Source organism: Oryctolagus cuniculus, chromosome 17, assembly GCF_051225735.1.
Source record: "Oryctolagus cuniculus isolate XC-2025 breed Fujian yellow rabbit chromosome 17, ASM5122573v1, whole genome shotgun sequence".
In the NCBI taxonomy this organism is placed as follows: domain Eukaryota; kingdom Metazoa; phylum Chordata; class Mammalia; order Lagomorpha; family Leporidae; genus Oryctolagus; species Oryctolagus cuniculus.
The window spans coordinates 43871138-43888265 of record NC_142883.1 but is presented as its reverse complement, the minus strand read 5'-3'; the positions used below and the strand labels follow the sequence as shown (position 1 = coordinate 43888265).

At 53.0% G+C, this 17128-nt stretch overlaps 2 protein-coding genes across 2 annotated transcripts; one reads left to right on the top strand and one right to left on the bottom strand.

The window, feature by feature from the left end:
- Positions 1 to 26: 26 nt before the first annotated feature.
- Positions 27 to 4415, bottom strand: VMA12 (vacuolar ATPase assembly factor VMA12). The gene is made up of 6 exons (XM_002718930.6): positions 4105 to 4415; positions 3061 to 3134; positions 2646 to 2735; positions 1916 to 1958; positions 1643 to 1755; positions 27 to 1271 (listed from the first exon to the last, which is right to left on the bottom strand). Exons 1-6 carry the CDS (start codon positions 4313 to 4315, stop codon positions 1176 to 1178), a joined length of 627 nt encoding a protein of 208 aa, XP_002718976.1. The 5' UTR covers positions 4316 to 4415; the 3' UTR covers positions 27 to 1175.
- A 59-nt stretch (positions 4416 to 4474) lies between these two features.
- Positions 4475 to 17062, top strand: POLDIP2 (DNA polymerase delta interacting protein 2). The gene is made up of 11 exons (XM_002718931.6): positions 4475 to 4680; positions 6680 to 6761; positions 8502 to 8599; positions 9989 to 10085; positions 10252 to 10327; positions 10511 to 10618; positions 11086 to 11222; positions 12984 to 13010; positions 13215 to 13340; positions 15537 to 15616; positions 16082 to 17062. Exons 1-11 carry the CDS (start codon positions 4520 to 4522, stop codon positions 16194 to 16196), a joined length of 1107 nt encoding a protein of 368 aa, XP_002718977.1. The 5' UTR covers positions 4475 to 4519; the 3' UTR covers positions 16197 to 17062.
- The last annotated feature ends 66 nt before the right edge of the window (positions 17063 to 17128 follow it).

Sequence of the window (17128 nt, the reverse complement as noted above, 5' to 3'; positions counted from 1 at the left end):
GGCAAACACTGTAAAGGAAACAGCTATTGAGTCAATGATATAATTTACAAGAACAGAAAAATGCTTTGGAAAAAAAGGGGCCACAGGAACACATACAATAAACAAACAGAAAGAGCTACCATTAGGTACAGACGGTGAACAATTCTCACAACTATGGAAATTTCTTTGTGCTTTATGTTGTTTGTCACAAGATTGGAAATAAAGGCGTGCTGGATAAATATCTATTTGATGAATACCTAAGGTTGACATATTTGCTTTCTTTATTATTTAACAGACAGAACGAGAGATGCCAAAAAACAGAGTACTTATCTACTGGTCCATTCTTAAATGCCTGTGATGGCAGGGGATGGGTCAGAACAAATTTAGAAGTGTCTCCCATATGGGTGGCAGGGACCGAACCATTTCAGCCATCACCTTCTGCCTCGCAGGGTTTGCATTAGTTGGAAGCTGGAGCTAGGAATTGAGCCCAGGCACTCCAATAAGGGACATGGGCATCTCATCTGGCGTCCTAACAGCAGGGGCAAATGCCTGCCCCTGTGACACGTTTAAGTGCCTTATACAGATTCTGTCTTCACACCACTAATCTAAGCTTGCACAAGCTTAACTTGACACACAAACAGCAGGGGTCTTTGGCTCCACTTAACAGAGGAAGAGCCACAAGCTGGTCATTTGCCCTCGCTGCAACATTCTATACCAACCCATCTTCCTGACTTGATGTCTGTCTTCTTATCAGTTCCTCTCCTGGCACAAGCTGGAGACAATGGATCCTTTTTGCTTCCTTGGAAGTTTCTAATCTCAATTACAAGTCTGCATCACAGACGTGTGGGCGAAGGAAGGTGACTGACTTGTGTACTTGGACAAATTCAAGTATGGCTTACACTGGAAGGGCCTGGATTCCATTTACTCCTGATGGAAAAACGCTAGTGCCCAGAATGGACTGGAGAAGGCAGCTGAGCACTGGGCTCAGGAGAAGGTACTGATAGACGTGGTGGTGTCTGCATCTCTTCCACGGCTCCCTCTGGAAATTCACAAAAGATGCGGCTTCCCGTAGGGAGCCTGACTTGGTCCCCTGACTAAATGCAACTGAGAACAGGAGCCTGACTGGTTGGCTGAGAGTCAATGATGGGCAGTCAGGAGCCCCGAAGCCTTTCCGGACTGTGACGGCGAAGCACCAGTTACAGCTCTCCCAACTCGCCTTCCATCGCGCGCACCATGACATACAGCTCAGCCAGACCCACCACCGAGGCGACGATCAGGGCAGCCAACACCCGCTGGGGAAGAGGAGAACTAGGTTTAGGGGACACAGGCAAACTCCGAGCTCGGAGCCCCTAGGACCTCTAACAAGAACGGAGAGCCCCCAGCCTAGCTCCTAAGTTAGAGGAGGAGGAAAAAGGATCTAGCTTCTCTTGGAATTAATACCCCACCTCAAAAAAAGAAAAAATAAAGATAAAAAAAAAACAAAAAACAAACAAACAAAAAAACACCCCACCTCGTGACTGCTGGACGGCTCAAATGCTCCCGGTGTTTACTGCATAAACATATGTCCAACACCTCCCCCTCTATGATGCAGTTTCACACACGTCCTCCCTTTCCCACTAATGACCTCATGGGGAGCACCTTGCGTTGCCCAATGCCTACTCACCGAGGCCATTTCTGTGAAGATATACTGGCTTCCAAGGTAAGTGCAGACAAAGGCAGCTGCCACGGTGACAATGAAGTTGAAGATGGTGATGACCAGAGCCTTCACTGACCTCACTTTGGACAAAGGCCCAGAGAAGAAACCTTCAGGTAAGCATTCTCCAGGAGCCTGCCTCCCTCATCAACTGGGTTCCCCTCAAACAGTGAGTCTGAACGGCCCAGACTTAACCCCAGAGTGCTGGGATGGGAAGGGATGCCTGGCTTCCTAGCACCTCACCTTGTTTTCCCAGGTCACCGAGCGTCCCACCATGCCTCGAATCCTAGGGGGAAAGGCAGGGGATGTCAGAGCGGCAGCAGCTCGGAGGAAATACAGGGGCACTCATTTTTCAGTCTCGACCCAACCCTTCCTGTTCTGACACATTAACCCTGCCTTCTCCGTGGCTTCTTTTGCCCAGGACCAATGTCTGCTCTGGACCACAGAGCAAGAATGTCAGGGAGAGGACACAGACCCCTAGTACCCATCGACTCCTCTCCTGCTCCAGGACGGCAAAAAAGCCAGAAAATAGTAGGGAGCCCTGTCAGAAGAAAAGCTCCAAGGTTTACTTGCACCATTATGACGTTTAAGAATTGGACACCACTTAAGTCAGGGGTGAAGGACCTCTGGCCCACAGGCCACATAAGGCCTGCAAAACCATTTGGCCTGGTCCTGCCAAGGCAACCACAAGTGTGACTTGAAATTCCATAAATCTATAGTAGGCTAACTTTTAAGCTGGCAATTTTTTTTACAGAGCATGAATGATGTTATAAATATCCAAATGGCTCTTGGCAAAAAAATGATTCTCCACCTGAGTAAGTGAATGAGTTGAGAGTTGTAGTCTGCATGCAGTGCAGAGCATCTGGGGTCTCTGACGAGTATTCCAGCCAAGTTTTCACACTGCTTCTTTCCTGTGGACCCCTTTCCAGGGTAGGGCCCTCTTTCCACATACTTGTACTGAAAAGGCTGTTACCTGACAGGTAACATTGCGAGTGATCCGCTTATATTCCTCATTGGCCAGCTGTATCTTGATCTTCTCTAGCCGGGCAACCAGTTCAGGGTTCTGAAGCGGAGAGACCAAATGAGAAGAATGACACTCCTAGCTTACTAGAAAGTATGCCACTATCATTGGTTTCCAGCAGCGAGGCACTGCTGAGAGCGCCAGGAGACCCATACACCAGCTACATCTCCACTGCTTTGGGAACTGTTTTTTGGGATCTCAGTTTTCCCAGCTGTCAGAGAGAGGGCAATATCTGGTTCCTCCATTCCAGATCCCAAAAACTTAAAAGGAAAATTTTGGAACCCGAAAGTTGATTCATAAATTCAAGGTATCAAGAGAAAGTTCAACTGAGCCAATACCCACTCTCACAAACATATGCCTTACATACCCGGGGAGGCTTCACAACCTCTGGGAGGTAGATCTCACTGCCTTCCAGGAGCTCATGCAGGTACAGTGTGGCACCTGGGAAGAAAAGGTTTTCACACAGTGATCCTCAGAGCTGGGTGGAAGGATCAAGGTCAGAGAAGAGTGTAGCTTTTCCACCAAAACAAAGCACGATCAGCTCTGGATCGAGCCATCCCCAGGGTCATTTCCAACAGGATCTACAAAATTCCACCTAAATATACCCTAGAATTCCATGCCCACTTCAACTGTCAGCGCTCACTTATCCTGCACCTGTTACAACTTACACATAAGTCATTTACATTTCCCCATGGGTTACCTTATTTTGTGGCTACACCTTACACAGTTTGGCTCACAGTGATGCTAAACATTCAGAGGGCATCATGTTAGTTCATCTCTTCCTAAGGTCCTTTTTAGTTTGAATAGTTGAAAAGCTTACCCTTTGTACTTCTGGCTAGGCTATGTTAATTCTAGCAAAAGACTTTACATGCCAGCTTGTCTTGTCTCTCTACAGATAACCAAACTAAGGTCGAGGGAGGAGAAATGAGCTGGAAACACAACTCAGATGCTTCTCCCAGTTCGCATCTTTTAACACAACTTTCCTCATTCTATCTTAAAAAAAAAAAAAAATCAGATGTCAGATTTACCATCTTGTATTTGAGATGGGAAGAAATACGGATTCCTAAATAGGACAGGCTCACCGGGCTAAGCTTGGTTTTAAAGTGGAGAAAAGGGGAGGGAGTGGACTGAGCCTAAAAAACGGTACCGGCTTATAACTTGGACTTCCTCAAGAGTTCGGAAGGTACCGGAATGCCTGTAAAAGGAGACTCTCAAGAGAGCAGAAAACGAACAAAATCTGTCATTCACAAGTTATTCCCATGGGAGTTGAGTAGGAAGTGGGTGGCGCTAGGGTTTCACAAGACTCTTGGGTTGGTTAGATGAGAGTTCCGCAGGCGAAAAAGAGGGATGGAAAAAGACGTCTGAAGGGGGTCCACCTGGAAACAGGGTGCGAACCCGGACTGTGGCTCACCCCTTTCTCTCAGGTGCTGATGCAGATCCCGGATCAGACGGAAGGAAACCAAGCGTCGGGGGCTACCGGGGCTATCACCGCCCGGGTACTTGTTGTTCAGCACGGCCTCAACCTCGGCCCGCAGCTTCCGGGGCAGCTTCTCCGGCTCCAGTTCCCCGCCGGGGCCCAAAGCGCGCATCAGTCGCTCTCCCGCAAGCAAGGAAGACGCCATATCTAGTTGACTGTCCGGTCAGGTGACCCCACGCGGGACTTCCTCCCGCCGTGCGCCGGAAGTAGCTGGGAGCTCGTGCGACGGGGCAGGGCGGAGGGCCAAGAGGGCGGGGCCGGGCGCGGGGCAGTGTGGGGCGGGGGCGGGACGCCGCCCGGCCGCAGGTCGGGCCCTGTGTCAGCTGCCGAGCGGGCGCTCGGGCGGGAGATGGCGGGTTGTGCAGCCCGGCGGGCCCTGGCCGTGGGCAGCCGCTGGTGGTCCCGGTCGCTGACCGGGGCCCGCGGACCGAGGCCGCTCTGCGCGGCGTGGGGAGCAGGGGCTTTCCTTCCTGCGGCGACCACGACGACGCGGAGGCATCTCTCGTCCCGGTGAGGGACTGAGGGAAGGGGCGCGGGTGGTCGGGCCCGGAGCCGAGGGAGCGTGTTCTCGGCCAGTGAGGAGGCTCGGAGGCCGGGCCTGCTGACGGCGACGGGAGTTTGACGTGGGAGAGGGTTCTGAGCGGGGAGCCGACCTGCGTTGCCTGGGACCGTGCCAGCAGCGGAGACGGGAGTGCGGCCCGGGAGCGCTGGCCGTGCGGGCTGGCTCTGGGGGGAACTAGTCACTCTCCCCCGCGGCGAAGCCTGCCTCCCGGCCGCGGGCAGCCTTCTAGGTCCATCCCTGGGGCTGTGAGCTTGAATCCCCAGCCCGCGGATGAGGCACGTTTCCCTGAGACCGGAGCTTGGGGGTGGGAAACAGGACTCCGCGTGGGCCCTCCTGGGTCCCAAGTTTTAGGATGACCTTGGTGAGACCGGTTTTCTCTCTGTGACTCGGGGAAAGAGGGCTTGAGGCCCCGAGGTTGGGGTGGGCCATACCTCCGGGGGTGGGCCATACCTCCGGGGATGGGACAGGCAGACCCTGGATCATCTGGGACGGAGCGCCAAGTTCACATCTCCAAGATAGTAGCCCTGACAGTGCTTTGAAGGACTCCTAGAAAGAGCAGCCCTGCTGGAGAGGTGGCTGCCAAAGCTGACCTTCCCGGGGCTGAGATCAGGCACTGATGCTGGTGAGAGGGAACAGCTTGCTGCAGGGTAAGATCCCTGTGAAAACTGATGTGAACCTGAACAACCACTCTCTCTCTCTATATGAAGATTTATTTATTTGAGGGGCAGAGTCACAGAGAGAGATGGAGAGATACGGAGGGGTCTTCCATCTGCTGGTCCACTTCGCAGATGGCCATGTGGCCGAAGCTGGGTGGGTCCGAAGCCAGGAGCTTCTCCTGGGTCTCCCACATGGATGCAGAGGTCCAAGGACCTGGGGCATCCTCTGCTGCCTTCCCAGGTACATTAGCTGGGAGCTAGATTGGAAGTGGAGCAGCTGGGACTTGAACCCAGCGGCCATATGGGATGCTGGTGTCACAGGTAGCAGCATTACTAAGCCATGCTGGTCCCATTTTTTTTTTATTTTTAAATATTTATTTATTTATTTGAAAGTTAGAGGCACAGAAAGAGACAGATCTTCCATCCACTGGCTTACTCCCCAGATGGCCGCAGTGGCCAGAGCTAAGCCAGGCCGAAGCCAGGAGCTTCTTCTGCATCTCCCAAATGGGGGGCAGGGGCCCAAACACTTGAGCTATCTTCCACTGCTTTCCCAGGCCACTAGCAGGATCATAAGTGGAACAGCCGGGACACAAACCAGTGCCCATAGGGGATGCCAGCCTTGCAGGCAGTGTGGCTTTACCCACCACACCGCAACACTGGCCCCTGAACAAAAACGGTCTTGAGAGACCATAGTACTGGGTATAATATGGGGAATATGGTACAAATTTTAAGGATCATTTAGCCCTTCAAGGGCAAGGTAAGAACTGCCATTTACTTAGGGTGGGGAACTTGGAATTAAAATACAGAACAAGTGGTTTTTGAGTACCTGTTCAATACACTAACCCCTGAGGGGCAGTACAAGCTAATCCGAAAAATCCCAGGGACCTTAGCGTCTGATGGACACACACAACTGGAATGCAAGGTGGGAAGGACAGTTAACATGCTTAGGGGCCTGGGAGGGTAGGCATAGGGTCCATTTAAGCAACATCTGAGGGCGTGAGAGGAGTGCTGAGTGAAGACAGAAGGAAGTGACCTCGGGCAGTCACTGCTAACTCTGGAGATTGGTCAGGCTTTCCCCGAAAGAGGGGCCAGGGGCTGGACTTCAAGAGGAAAGGCAGTAGCACTTCGGTGTGGTGGCTTGAGAGGGCTGCCCGGGGCTTCAGCTGGTCCCATGGTCACAGCCTTTCTCTGCTGGGATGGCCCTGATTTCTCAGTATCCTGGTGGCTTTTTCTGATGAATAAATATCATTTCCTTTTCAGCTTTTTAAGTTACTTGTTCTTTCCTTTTCAGAAACCGAGCAGAGGGCAAAGTGCTGGAAACAGTCGGTGTGTTTGAGGTGCCAAAGCAGAATGGAAAGTATGAGACTGGGCAGGTGAGTGTGCAGCTGGCTGGGTCGTCTTCCTTGGTCGTGTAGTGTGCTGCTTCTGAACAGAGGCAGATTTGGCCGCAGGCCTGAATGATATGGTTTTCTATAATTCCATCTTGGTATTTGTTGCCAGACCTGAATCACAACTTGCATTTAAAAAAATTTATTTGTGTGAGAGAGCTACAACTAGTTCAACTCCCCATATTCCCACAGTGGCTGGTGCTGAGGTACTGGGCCGGGGATGAAGCCAGGAGTCAGGAACTCAATCCGGGTTTCCCACATGAGTGACAGGACCCAGCTGACTTATCACTGCTGCCTCCCAGGGTTTGCATTAGCAGGAGACTAGCATTAAGAGCAGAGCCAGGAGGACCGGCGCTGTGCCATAGTGGGCTAAGCCTCCACCTGCAGCACTGGAATCCCATACGGGCACCAGTTCATGTCCTGGCTGCTCCTCTGCCAACCCAGCTCTCTGCTATGGCCTGGGAAAGCAGTGGAAGATGGCTCAAGTCCTTGGGCCCCTGCACCTGTGTGAGAGACCCAGAGGAAGCTCCTGGCTCCTGGCTTTGGATTGGCCCAGCTCTGGCTGTTGCGGCCATCTGGGTAGAGAACCAGCAGATGGAAGACCTTTTCTGTCTCTCTGTAACTATTTCTCTCAAATAAATAAATAAATAAATATCTTTAAAAAAATGCGCAGAGCTGGGAATTGAATCCAGGTACTCCAGTGTAGGATGTGGTTATATTACAACTGCTGGGGGAGTTTTCCTGGGTTGGAATGTATTTAATATGTCCATGGGTTCTCTTAGTGTGGACTGGGATGTGTGTCTCTAGTGAGGAGAAACGAAGCTGCTGAAGATTCCTCTAGCTGGTGGCTGGTGGGAAGCCCACAGAGGGAACTTTGAAAAAAGCAAGCCTGTCTAATCCTCCGCCTTGCGGCGCCGGCACACCGGGTTCTAGTCCCAGTCGGGGCGCCAGATTCTGTCCCGGTTGCCCCTCTTCCAGGCCAGCTCTCTGCTGTGGCCAGGGAGTGCAGTGGAGGATGGCCCAGGTGCTTGGGCCCTGCACCCCATGGGAGACCAGGAGAAGCACCTGGCTCCTGCCTTCGGATCAGCGCGGTGCGCCGGCTGCAGCGCGCCAGCCGTGGCGGCCATTGGAGGGTGAACCAATGGCAAAAGGAAGACCTTTCTGTCTCTCTCTCTCACTCTCCACTCTGCCTGTTAAAAAAAAAAAAAAAAAAAAAAAAAAAAAGCAGGCCTGTAATGCTTTTTCACCCTGATTACTGTAAACTCTGGGTGAGGGGCTCTGCTGTATCAGTTTTGTTTCAGGTCCACTGAGATGGATGTAGACTCCTTGCAAGTAAAGACGACTTTCTGTTAGTTCAGCAGTTTGTTTTGAATGTGACTAAAATGGGCCAGGCATTGCGCATTAGGATTAAATCAGAAAGCAAAGCACACGTGGTTCCTGCCTTCCTGTGGTTTGCAGTTGAGAAAGGCGTTAACGATATGCAAGTGGTCAGGGGCTTTCCATTGTGCTTAGGGGAGCCGGGGAAGGCTTCCTGCTGGCCTACGGCTGTGACCAGAAGGATGTGTGCAGTCAGCCGGGTGAAGGGCCTGAGTGTTCCAGAGCGCGTCTGCGTCTGGGTGGCTCACTGGCTGGCGCGGCCTCGTGCTGGAGTTGCTTGCACCTGTGTTGCAACCCCACGCAGTAGGGCTGCACCACAGACTGACGGAGGCCTCTCTCTCCTCCCAGCTTTTCCTTCACAGTGTTTTTGGCTACCGAGGCGTCGTCCTGTTTCCCTGGCAGGCCCGGCTCTATGACCGGGATGTGGCTTCTGCAGCTCCAGAAAAGTAAGTTGCCTTGTTACTGTGCCTCACTGTATTCTCAGGAGGCCTGATTCACAGCACGTGTACATGACTGGGGTCTCGGGAGAGAAGGCAGTATCCTCCTGGGCCGTAGAAACAGTCCCAGAGTACTTCTCTGGCACTAATACCCTTAGAGAAAAACGTTCTGAGTGTCAGGGACAGTCTTAAGGCAGAAGGGTCCCTCAGGCCTCCCCAGAGCACTCTTGACTACTGCCAGTTTCATCGTCAGTAACTCGTAGGGCACTTTGGGACCAGTCTTTATTTCTTGGTGTTCAGTGGAATCTTTCCCCCAATTTCACATAGTCACTAGGATATTCTAAAAAAAAAGAAAAGGTCCAGGGCCAGCGTTGTGGTAAAGTGGGTAAAGCCATCCATTGCCTGAGATGCTGGCATCCCATATGGACACTGGTTCAAGTCCTGGCTGCTCCACTTCAAAGCCAGCTCTCCCTGCTAATTGCCTGGCAAGGCAGCAGAAGGTGGTTCAAGTACTTGAGCCCCTGCCACCCATATGGGAGACTTGGAAGAAACTCCTGGCTTCAGCCTGACCCAGCTGGAGCCATTGTGGCCATTCAGGAAGGAACCAGCAGGTGGAAGCACTCTTTCTGTCTGTTTCTATCTCTGTATAACTCTGACTTTCAAATACATAACAGATCTTTAAAAAAGAAGAAAAGTCCAGTGCTTATGGTGTGGGAAGGGTAGGGTACCTCGTGCCACAGTGCCTGGGGTGTGGGAAGGGTAGGGTACCTCGTGCGACAGGGCCTGGGGTGTGGGAAGGGTAGGGTACCTCGTGCGACAGGGCCTGGGGTATGGGAAGGGTAGGGTACCTCGTGTGACAGTGCCTGGGGTGTGGGAAGGGTAGGGTACCTCGTGCGACAGTGCCTGGGGTGTGGGAAGGGCAGGGTACCTCGTGCGACAGGGCCTGGGGTGTGGGAAGGGCAGGGTACCTCGTGTGACAGTGCCTGGGGTGTGGGAAGGGCAGGGTACCTCGTGTGACAGTGCCTGGGGTGTGGGAAGGGTAGGGTACCTCGTGTGACAGTGCCTGGGGTGTGGGAAGGGCAGGGTACCTCGTGTGACAGTGCCTGGGGTGTGGGAAGGGTAGGGTACCTCGTGCGACAGTGCCTGGGGTGTGGGAAGGGCAGGGTAGCTGGATTTTCCCAGTGTGGTCTCCTACTCCATCTGGGAAGACAGAAGATGACGCCATGTTGTGGGTCCTCCAGGTCCCATTGTTTGCCACTGACTGGGGAGTGGCGGGACAGGTGCTGCAGTTCCAGCTGATCAGAGAGCCTGTTTAGGCGAGGAGGTGGTAGGGAGCTGAGGTAGGTACAGTTTCTATTTCTCTTCAGGTGAACTTGATCATCTTCTCCTACCCCACAGAGCAGAGAACCCTGCCAGCCACGGCTCTAAGGAGGTGAAAGGCAAAACTCACACTTACTACCAGGTGCTGATTGATGCCCGCGACTGTCCACATATAGTAAGTAAGCAAGGGGGCTGGCCTGAGGGTCCTCTCTGGGAAAAGCCTGCACCCCAGTGGGGACAAAGGGAGAGAGAGTGGTCAAATGAGGCCCAGATCAGCCCCGCCCCAAGGCATCAGGATGGGTCAGTAGCCATGAAAGCTGCTGACTCACCCCTTGCCTTAGTCTCAGAGATCTCAGACAGAAGCTGTGACCTTCTTGGCTAACCATGATGACAGCCGGGCCCTGTATGCCATCCCAGGTGAGAAGATAGCTTCCGAATGGTGCCTGTGAGGAGGGGTCTGGTGAGTCAGGGAGGGGATTTTGCTGTCCTGCTGTGTGCTGGGAGGGCTCGTGATGCTGACAGATGGGCTGCAGGGTTGTCTCTCAGCTTTCTCCTCTCTTCTCCTGTGTGCATTTCACTCTCTCTGCCTCTCTGTGCCAGGCCTGGACTATGTCAGCCATGAGGACATCCTCCCCTACACCTCCACCGATCAGGTTCCCATCCAGCACGAGCTCTTTGAGAGGTTTCTTCTGTATGACCAGACGAAAGGTACTATCTCAGGAGGGGAGGCTGAAATGGGAGGGCCCCTTCTTCAGGGAGCGAGGTGTAGAAATGTTTCCAGAGCTTTATTTCCATGGCCCTTTCAGCCTCGCATGAGACCTGTCGGGAAAATGGCGGTTACCTCCTTGCCCACAGGGAAGCTGAGACAGATGGCTAGCATGTTTTCCTGTTAGGGAGCTGAAGCTCGGGGCTGGTGAGAAGTGACTGAAGGGCGCTAGTTAGCAGCAGCATGAGGTCTCAAACCAGGGCTCGTAGCTCCCGTACCAGTTACCTTCCGTGATGTGCTGCCGTCTCTGGACTTAGTCTTGGCACCAGGTCTGTGCCTTCCTCCAGCAGTGTTCTTGCTTCACGGGCGTGTGTCCTGTTCACCTCTGCACCCTCAGAAGGGGTCTCTAGAAGGGGCAGTTGGAGAGTGGGTGCAGTGCCCTGTCTTCACCAGTCATCTCTTGTCCCAGCGCCTCCTTTTGTGGCTCGGGAGACACTGCGGGCCTGGCAAGAGAAGAATCACCCGTGGCTGGAGCTTTCCGATGTCCACCGGGAAACCACTGAGAACATCCGTGTCACTGTCATCCCCTTCTACATGGGCATGAGGGTATGAGTCGAGCCTGTGCTCTCCCCTGCAGGGCTGGGCCCCAGATTCCATGTGCTGTTCCCAGTGTTGCCACTGGTGGCGTCTTTCTAAACGTGGGCCTTGCTCCTAGGCTTCTGCTGGCAGGGTGGGGAGGGAGGGCTTGAGTAGCCTCCGGGCAGCGCTGACACCAAGACCTAGAGAGGAAACCTGCAGGTCCTGGGTAGGCGTCCTGGTGCTGCCTGGCATAGAAGGAGCATGGCTGTGAAGAATGTACACGTGCTTGTTAAGTTACAGAGATCTGCCTCTCTGTAACTCTGCCTTTCAAATAAATAAATACATCTTTAAAAAAAGTCAGAGTTACACAGAGAGAGGAGAGGCAGAGAGAGAGAGGTCTTCTGTCCGATGGTTCACTCCCCAGTTGGCCGCAATGGCTGGAGCTGCGCCAATCCAAAGCCAGGAGCCAGGAGTTTCTTCCGGGTCTCCCATGCAGGTGCAGGGGCCTAAGAACTTGGGCCATCTTCTGTTGCTTTCCCAGGCCATAGCAGAGAGCTGGATTGGAAGTGGAGCAGCCGGGACTTGAACCGGTGGCCATATAGGATGCTGGCACTTCAAGCGCCACAGTGCCGGCTCAGTAAATCTTTTTTTTTTTTTTTTTTAATTTTTTTGACAGGCAGAGTGGACAGTGAGAGAGACAGAGAGAAAGGTCTTCCTTTGCCGTTGGTTCACTCTCCAATGGCCACCACGGCCGGCGCGCTGTGGCTGGTGCACCGCGCTGATCCGAAGGCAGGAGCCAGGTGCTTCTCCTGGTCACCCATGGGGTGCAGGGCCCAAGCACTTGGGCCATCCTCCACTGCCTTCCCGGGCCACAGCAGAGAGCTGTCCTGGAAGAGGGGCAACTGGGACAGAATCTGGCGCCCCGACCGGGACTAGAACCTGGTGTGCCGGCACCGCAGGTGGAGGATTAGCCTAGTGAGCTGCGGCGTCAGCCAAGCTCCATAAATCTTTAAAAAAAATATCAGTACAGGCTGATCCTTACACTTTTCATACAGTAGCCAAACATCTGTTGAGTTTTGTTTTTTTTTTTTTTTTAAGATTATTTGAAAGGCAGAGTTAGAGAAAGAGAGAGATTGATCAAACTTCCATCTGCTGGTTCACTCCCCAAGTGCCGCAACAAGCAGAGCTGGGCCAATCTGAAGCCAGGAGCCAGGCACTTCTTTTGGGTCTCCCATGTGAGTGCAGGGGCCCAAGCACTTGGACCATCTTCTGCTTTCCTAGAGCTGACTCGGAAGTGGAACAGCCAGGACATATGGGATGCCAGTGGTGCAGGCAGTGGCTCTGAGCTGTTTCTTGCCTGGCTGTAAGCTAGGCCCTTCCAGAAGCTCATGGTTGTGGGGGAGTCCAACCTAGAAGCTGCAGTGAATCGCAGTAGGGAGGCCTGCGGGAGGACAGTGGCCCAGGCAGCAGTGGTGAAGGCAGCGCTGGCCAGGATGGTGGTGAGGAAAGTCAGCCCTGCAGCTGATCTGCCCTGGCATCCAGCCCTGTGGCAGTCTGGACGGGAGGAGTGGAGCAAGGCCAGAAGTGATGACAGCGGAGGCTGCCAGAACTTCCTGTGGGCTGTGGAGCGCAGTTCAGTCAGCCTCATCAGACTCAGCCCACAGACACTCGCAGCTGCTCTGCCACTGCCGCGTTCCTGGAATGCTTCTCCGTGGGAGAGAGGTTCATGTTCATTGGGATGGGATTGTTTTGCCCTTTGGGACTTGACTTTGTGTGTTTTTCCCCCAGGAAGCCCAGAATTCCCATGTCTACTGGGTGAGTGTGCCCCTTGGGAACAGGGGAGCTCGGCATGGGCCCGGGGTCAGGTGGGGAGGTAGGGGTGTTCTCCTGGCAGGGTGGAGCCTGTGCAGTGCAGCAGTCAGCTTTCGTTGACTTTGGCTTTCCACAGAATTCTGGGTGGGGTGGCTAGCCCAAGATCTGTTCTTTCTCAAAATGCACTCTGTCGCCCGTGCCTTGCAGTGGCGCTACTGCATCCGCTTGGAGAACCTCGACAGTGACGTCGTGCAGCTCCGGGAGCGGCACTGGAGGATATTCAGCCTCTCTGGCACCTTGGAAACAGTGCGAGGCCGAGGAGTGGTGGGCAGGGTGAGCGTCACCGGACCAGTCCTGGTTCTTGCTAGCAGGCCTGGGACTTAGCGTGTGATTTCTCTTCTCTAGTTATAGACAGAAGCTCACTTTGGACTTGTTGGATTGTTTTGGGTTAGAAATTTTATAATTACCTCTTTCGATAGGGTTCTTATGACCTATTTCATAGATAAAGAGAGTGAGATTGAAAAGTCAAATAACTAGCCTGTAACTAATGGTGGTAAGGCCTGGATTTATTTATTTTTAAAGTATTTATTTTCATTTACTTGGAAGGAAGAGAAGGACAGAGACACACAGAGATCTGCTGGTTTACTCCCCAAATGCACACAACAGCTAGGGGTGGATCAGGTTGAAGGCAGGAACTTGGAAATCCATCTAGATCTCCTGTGTGGGTGGCAGGGACCCAAGCACTCTCACTGTTGTCTGCTGCCTCTTAGGATGTATTAGGAAGCTGGATCAGAAGCAAAGTAGCTGGAACTTGTACCAGCACTCTTTTTTTTTTTTTTTTTTTTTTTTTTTTTTTTTGACAGGCAGAGTGGACAGTGAGAGAGAGACAGAGAGAAAGGTCTTCCTTTTTCCATTGGTTCACCCCCGCAATGGCCACTGTGGCCAGTGCACCGCACTGATCTGAAGCCTGGAGCCAGGTGCTTCTCCTGGTCTCCCATGCGGGTGCAGGGCCCAAGCACTTGGGCCATCCTCCACTGCACTCCCAGGCCACAGCAGAGAGCTGGACAGGAAGAGGAGCGACTGGGACATAATCCGGCACCCTGACTGGGACTAGAACCTGGTGTGCTGGTGCTACAGGCGGAGGATTAGCCTAGTGAGCCGTGGCGCCGGCCCGTACCAGCACTCTTTTGTGGGATGGGGGTGTTCCAAGCGACAACTTAACTCCTGCTCCATAACGCCCATCCCAAGACCTGGATTTAGATCCAAGTGAGTCTGAAGTCAAAGTTTGTATGGCTTTTGTTGACTTGCATAATGTCTTTCAAAAACCTGACATTTGGGAAGGGCACTGGTGCAGTGGTTAAGACACTGCTTGGGAATGCCCACATCCCGTGTTGTAGAGCCTGGGCTTGAGTCCCAGCTTCACTTCTGATTCCAGCTTCCTGCTGTCGCACACCGTGGGAGGCAGCAGGCAGTGGTCTCAGTACTTGGGTCCCTGACACCCACGTGGGAGATCTGGATTGGGTTCCAGGCTCCTAGCTTCAGCCTGCCCTAGCAGTTTGGGGAATGAATTAGAGCATCATCTGTCTTTGTCTCTCTGCCTTTCAAATACAATGAACAAGAAGTAAACTTTTTTTTTTTTTCCCCAGAAGACCCCAAATTTTGGAGTGGGCATTTGACCTGGCAGTTAGGATCCTAATTGGGGTACTCTTCTGGACTGAGTTTCCAGATTCTAGCTTCAGCTTGGGTCAGCCCCAGCTGCTGCAGGCACTTGGGTAGTAAACCAGCAGGTGAGAGATGTGTCCCTTCTTCTCTCCCTTTTGAATGAATAAAACAAATAAAAACATAACAAAAGATACCTGAAACTGAATTCTCTTAGGTGGGGCAAGCACCTCCCATCACTCTAGGTTGTCTTGTCTCTTGCCTATTTATCCATGTGTATCTCCTAATCCCTGGAGAGATTTGGTTTTGCAAACCCTGCCTACCCTACCTTGTCTCCTGAGAAAGTCAGAAGTGGCATTGGTGCCAGAGGCCACACATGCCGTACTCATTTATTAAGTCAGCAGGCACTTGGGGAAGCAGGGTAGTAAAGTGAATCAGAGCAGGGCTGTGGAATTAGTCTAGCCTGAAATTTCAGCTGTGTTACTTACTGCATAATTTTGGGCATGTTGTTTTACCAAAGTCTCAGCTTCTTACTGCTGAAGTGGGGACCACGCCTATTAGCCTATGATCTCTGGAAGAACTAAATCCGTAAAGGTTTGCAGACTACCTGCCAGAGTGCTTAGCGCTTAGCACTCAAAAGTGGACACTGGAAGGGGTAGTTCCAGAGTAGGTCCTTGGTCCAGTGTCCTCAGACATTCAGCCTGAGATTCTCTTCCAAAGAATCAGAATAAAAGGCCCAGGTCGGTGGCTGTGCTGTGGGAGGGGGTCCTGGCAGGTTATCAGTGTGGGGGGAGCATGCAATCCTGATGAACTGGCAGTCAGGAGCATGTCCCTGGGTGTGGCCTAACCCATTTGCCTGCACCCTCACAGGAACCAGTGTTATCCAAGGAGCAGCCCGCATTCCAGTACAGCAGCCACGTCTCCCTGCAAGCTTCTAGTGGGCACATGTGGTGAGTGAGCCTGTGCTGGGGCAGGGGCTCTTGCAGTCCAGTCACAGCTTCAGGTCTGAGGAGCGACCTCAGTTTGCAGTTAATGCTGGCCAGGTTCAGTCCCGAGATGGAGCCCTGTCTGCCGTTCACTATTGTGTGGACTGCCTATGTGCCAGTTTTTTAAGATGTGTGGGCTGAGGTCCAGTGGTTTGATGCTACACTGAGTTGCTGAAGCCCGGTGTTTCACTACTGAACCTGAAGATGCAGTTGGGTGGCTTTGAGCAGTGTGCCTGGAAGGGCCAGAATCTGGACAGCTGTGCTTTTTGTGTGGGGCCAAGGAAGGCTCCTGGATCTCTGGATCAGCCAGCCTCCCGTGAGTTAGACAGGAGAGCACAGCCCACCTCATGCTGTGGCTGCGGAGCTCAGTGTGTGGGGCTCAGGAGGGCCTCAACTCTGATTCCCCTCAACCTGCTTCTCTGACCACAGGGGCACGTTCCGCTTTGAGAGACCTGATGGCTCCCACTTTGATGTCCGGATCCCACCCTTCTCCCTGGAAAGCAATAAAGACGAGAAGACACCACCCTCAGGCCTTCACTGGTAGGCCAGCTGAGGCCCTGAGAGCCCAGCTCGGCCCCAAAGAGGAACAGCCCTCATCCCACAGTTGCTGCAGAACTCTCTCCCTGTTGTAGGCCACACTGAGTCTCTTCATCTTTTGCACCATTTGATCGTGAGGTTCTTTTGGGGGATGCAATCGTTTTCTTCGGAAGACCCGTGTAGGACCCCTCCAAGGCTGGCCTTCTATTTATAAACCCTGCCTACACTGTGTTCCAGTAAACTTGTCCACCAAGGAACTGTGTTCAGCTGCCAGAGGCCTGGAGGAGTCTCCTGGCCGGTCAACAAGTTGTCTGGAACGTGAGGTTTGGTCAATAAACCAGTGCACGCTTGGCCACCCTCGCCGTTTCTGTCCCCAGGGGCCTCAGGCTCCCTCTCGCAGTGGGGGCCCTTGAGTACTTTCCATGCTGCCCTTCCAGGGAGCTGTGCCCTCTGCTAGGTTATGTCTCCTTCAGAGGCTGGCTGGTCATCTCCAGGGGCACTGTACCCCTCAGCTGGTGCGAGGGCGCTGAGCACGGACCTGGACTCTGTTCTTCACCTTCTGGCAAGTACAGAGAGGCTGGCCAGCATCAGGGCTGGAATGGTCGGCTCTTAACACTGACTACCCGCTGGCATCTCAGCCTCGCTGGGCCTGAGATAGTGAGGAAAGCCAGCAGTGTCTGTCCAGCCTCCAGGCCATAAATGTGGGGATTCAGCCAAGGAGCAGCTGTAGGCATGGACGGTAACTAAGCCAAGCTACTTCCCAAGCTTCCCCAGGGAGTTGTGCTGCATTTTGCCCTGATTCTTAGAAGTCCTCTGCAATGATTGTTAAAGATAGTTTTAATCTTGAATTATATTAAATCGGTTCTAGCCCTTGCTAGTGTTGTCCTCAATCCTCCACCAGGGGGAGCCTGGGTTGCAGGGCAAGAGTAAGGGGGGGGC

Coding starts and splice junctions, on each gene's coding strand:
- VMA12 (XM_002718930.6), bottom strand. CDS start 4,315: ATGGCGTCTTCCTTGCTTGCGGGAGAGCGACTGATGCGCGCTTTGGGC. Junction 3,135..4,104: donor TCAGCACCTGAGAGAAAGGG/GTGAGCCACAGT, acceptor TTTTCTTCCCAG/GTGCCACACTGTACCTGCAT. Junction 1,756..1,915: donor CGGTGACCTGGGAAAACAAG/GTGAGGTGCTAG, acceptor CTTTGTCCAAAG/TGAGGTCAGTGAAGGCTCTG.
- POLDIP2 (XM_002718931.6), top strand. CDS start 4,520: ATGGCGGGTTGTGCAGCCCGGCGGGCCCTGGCCGTGGGCAGCCGCTGG. Junction 10,328..10,510: donor GGCCCTGTATGCCATCCCAG/GTGAGAAGATAG, acceptor TCTCTGTGCCAG/GCCTGGACTATGTCAGCCAT. Junction 15,617..16,081: donor GCTTCTAGTGGGCACATGTG/GTGAGTGAGCCT, acceptor CTCTGACCACAG/GGGCACGTTCCGCTTTGAGA.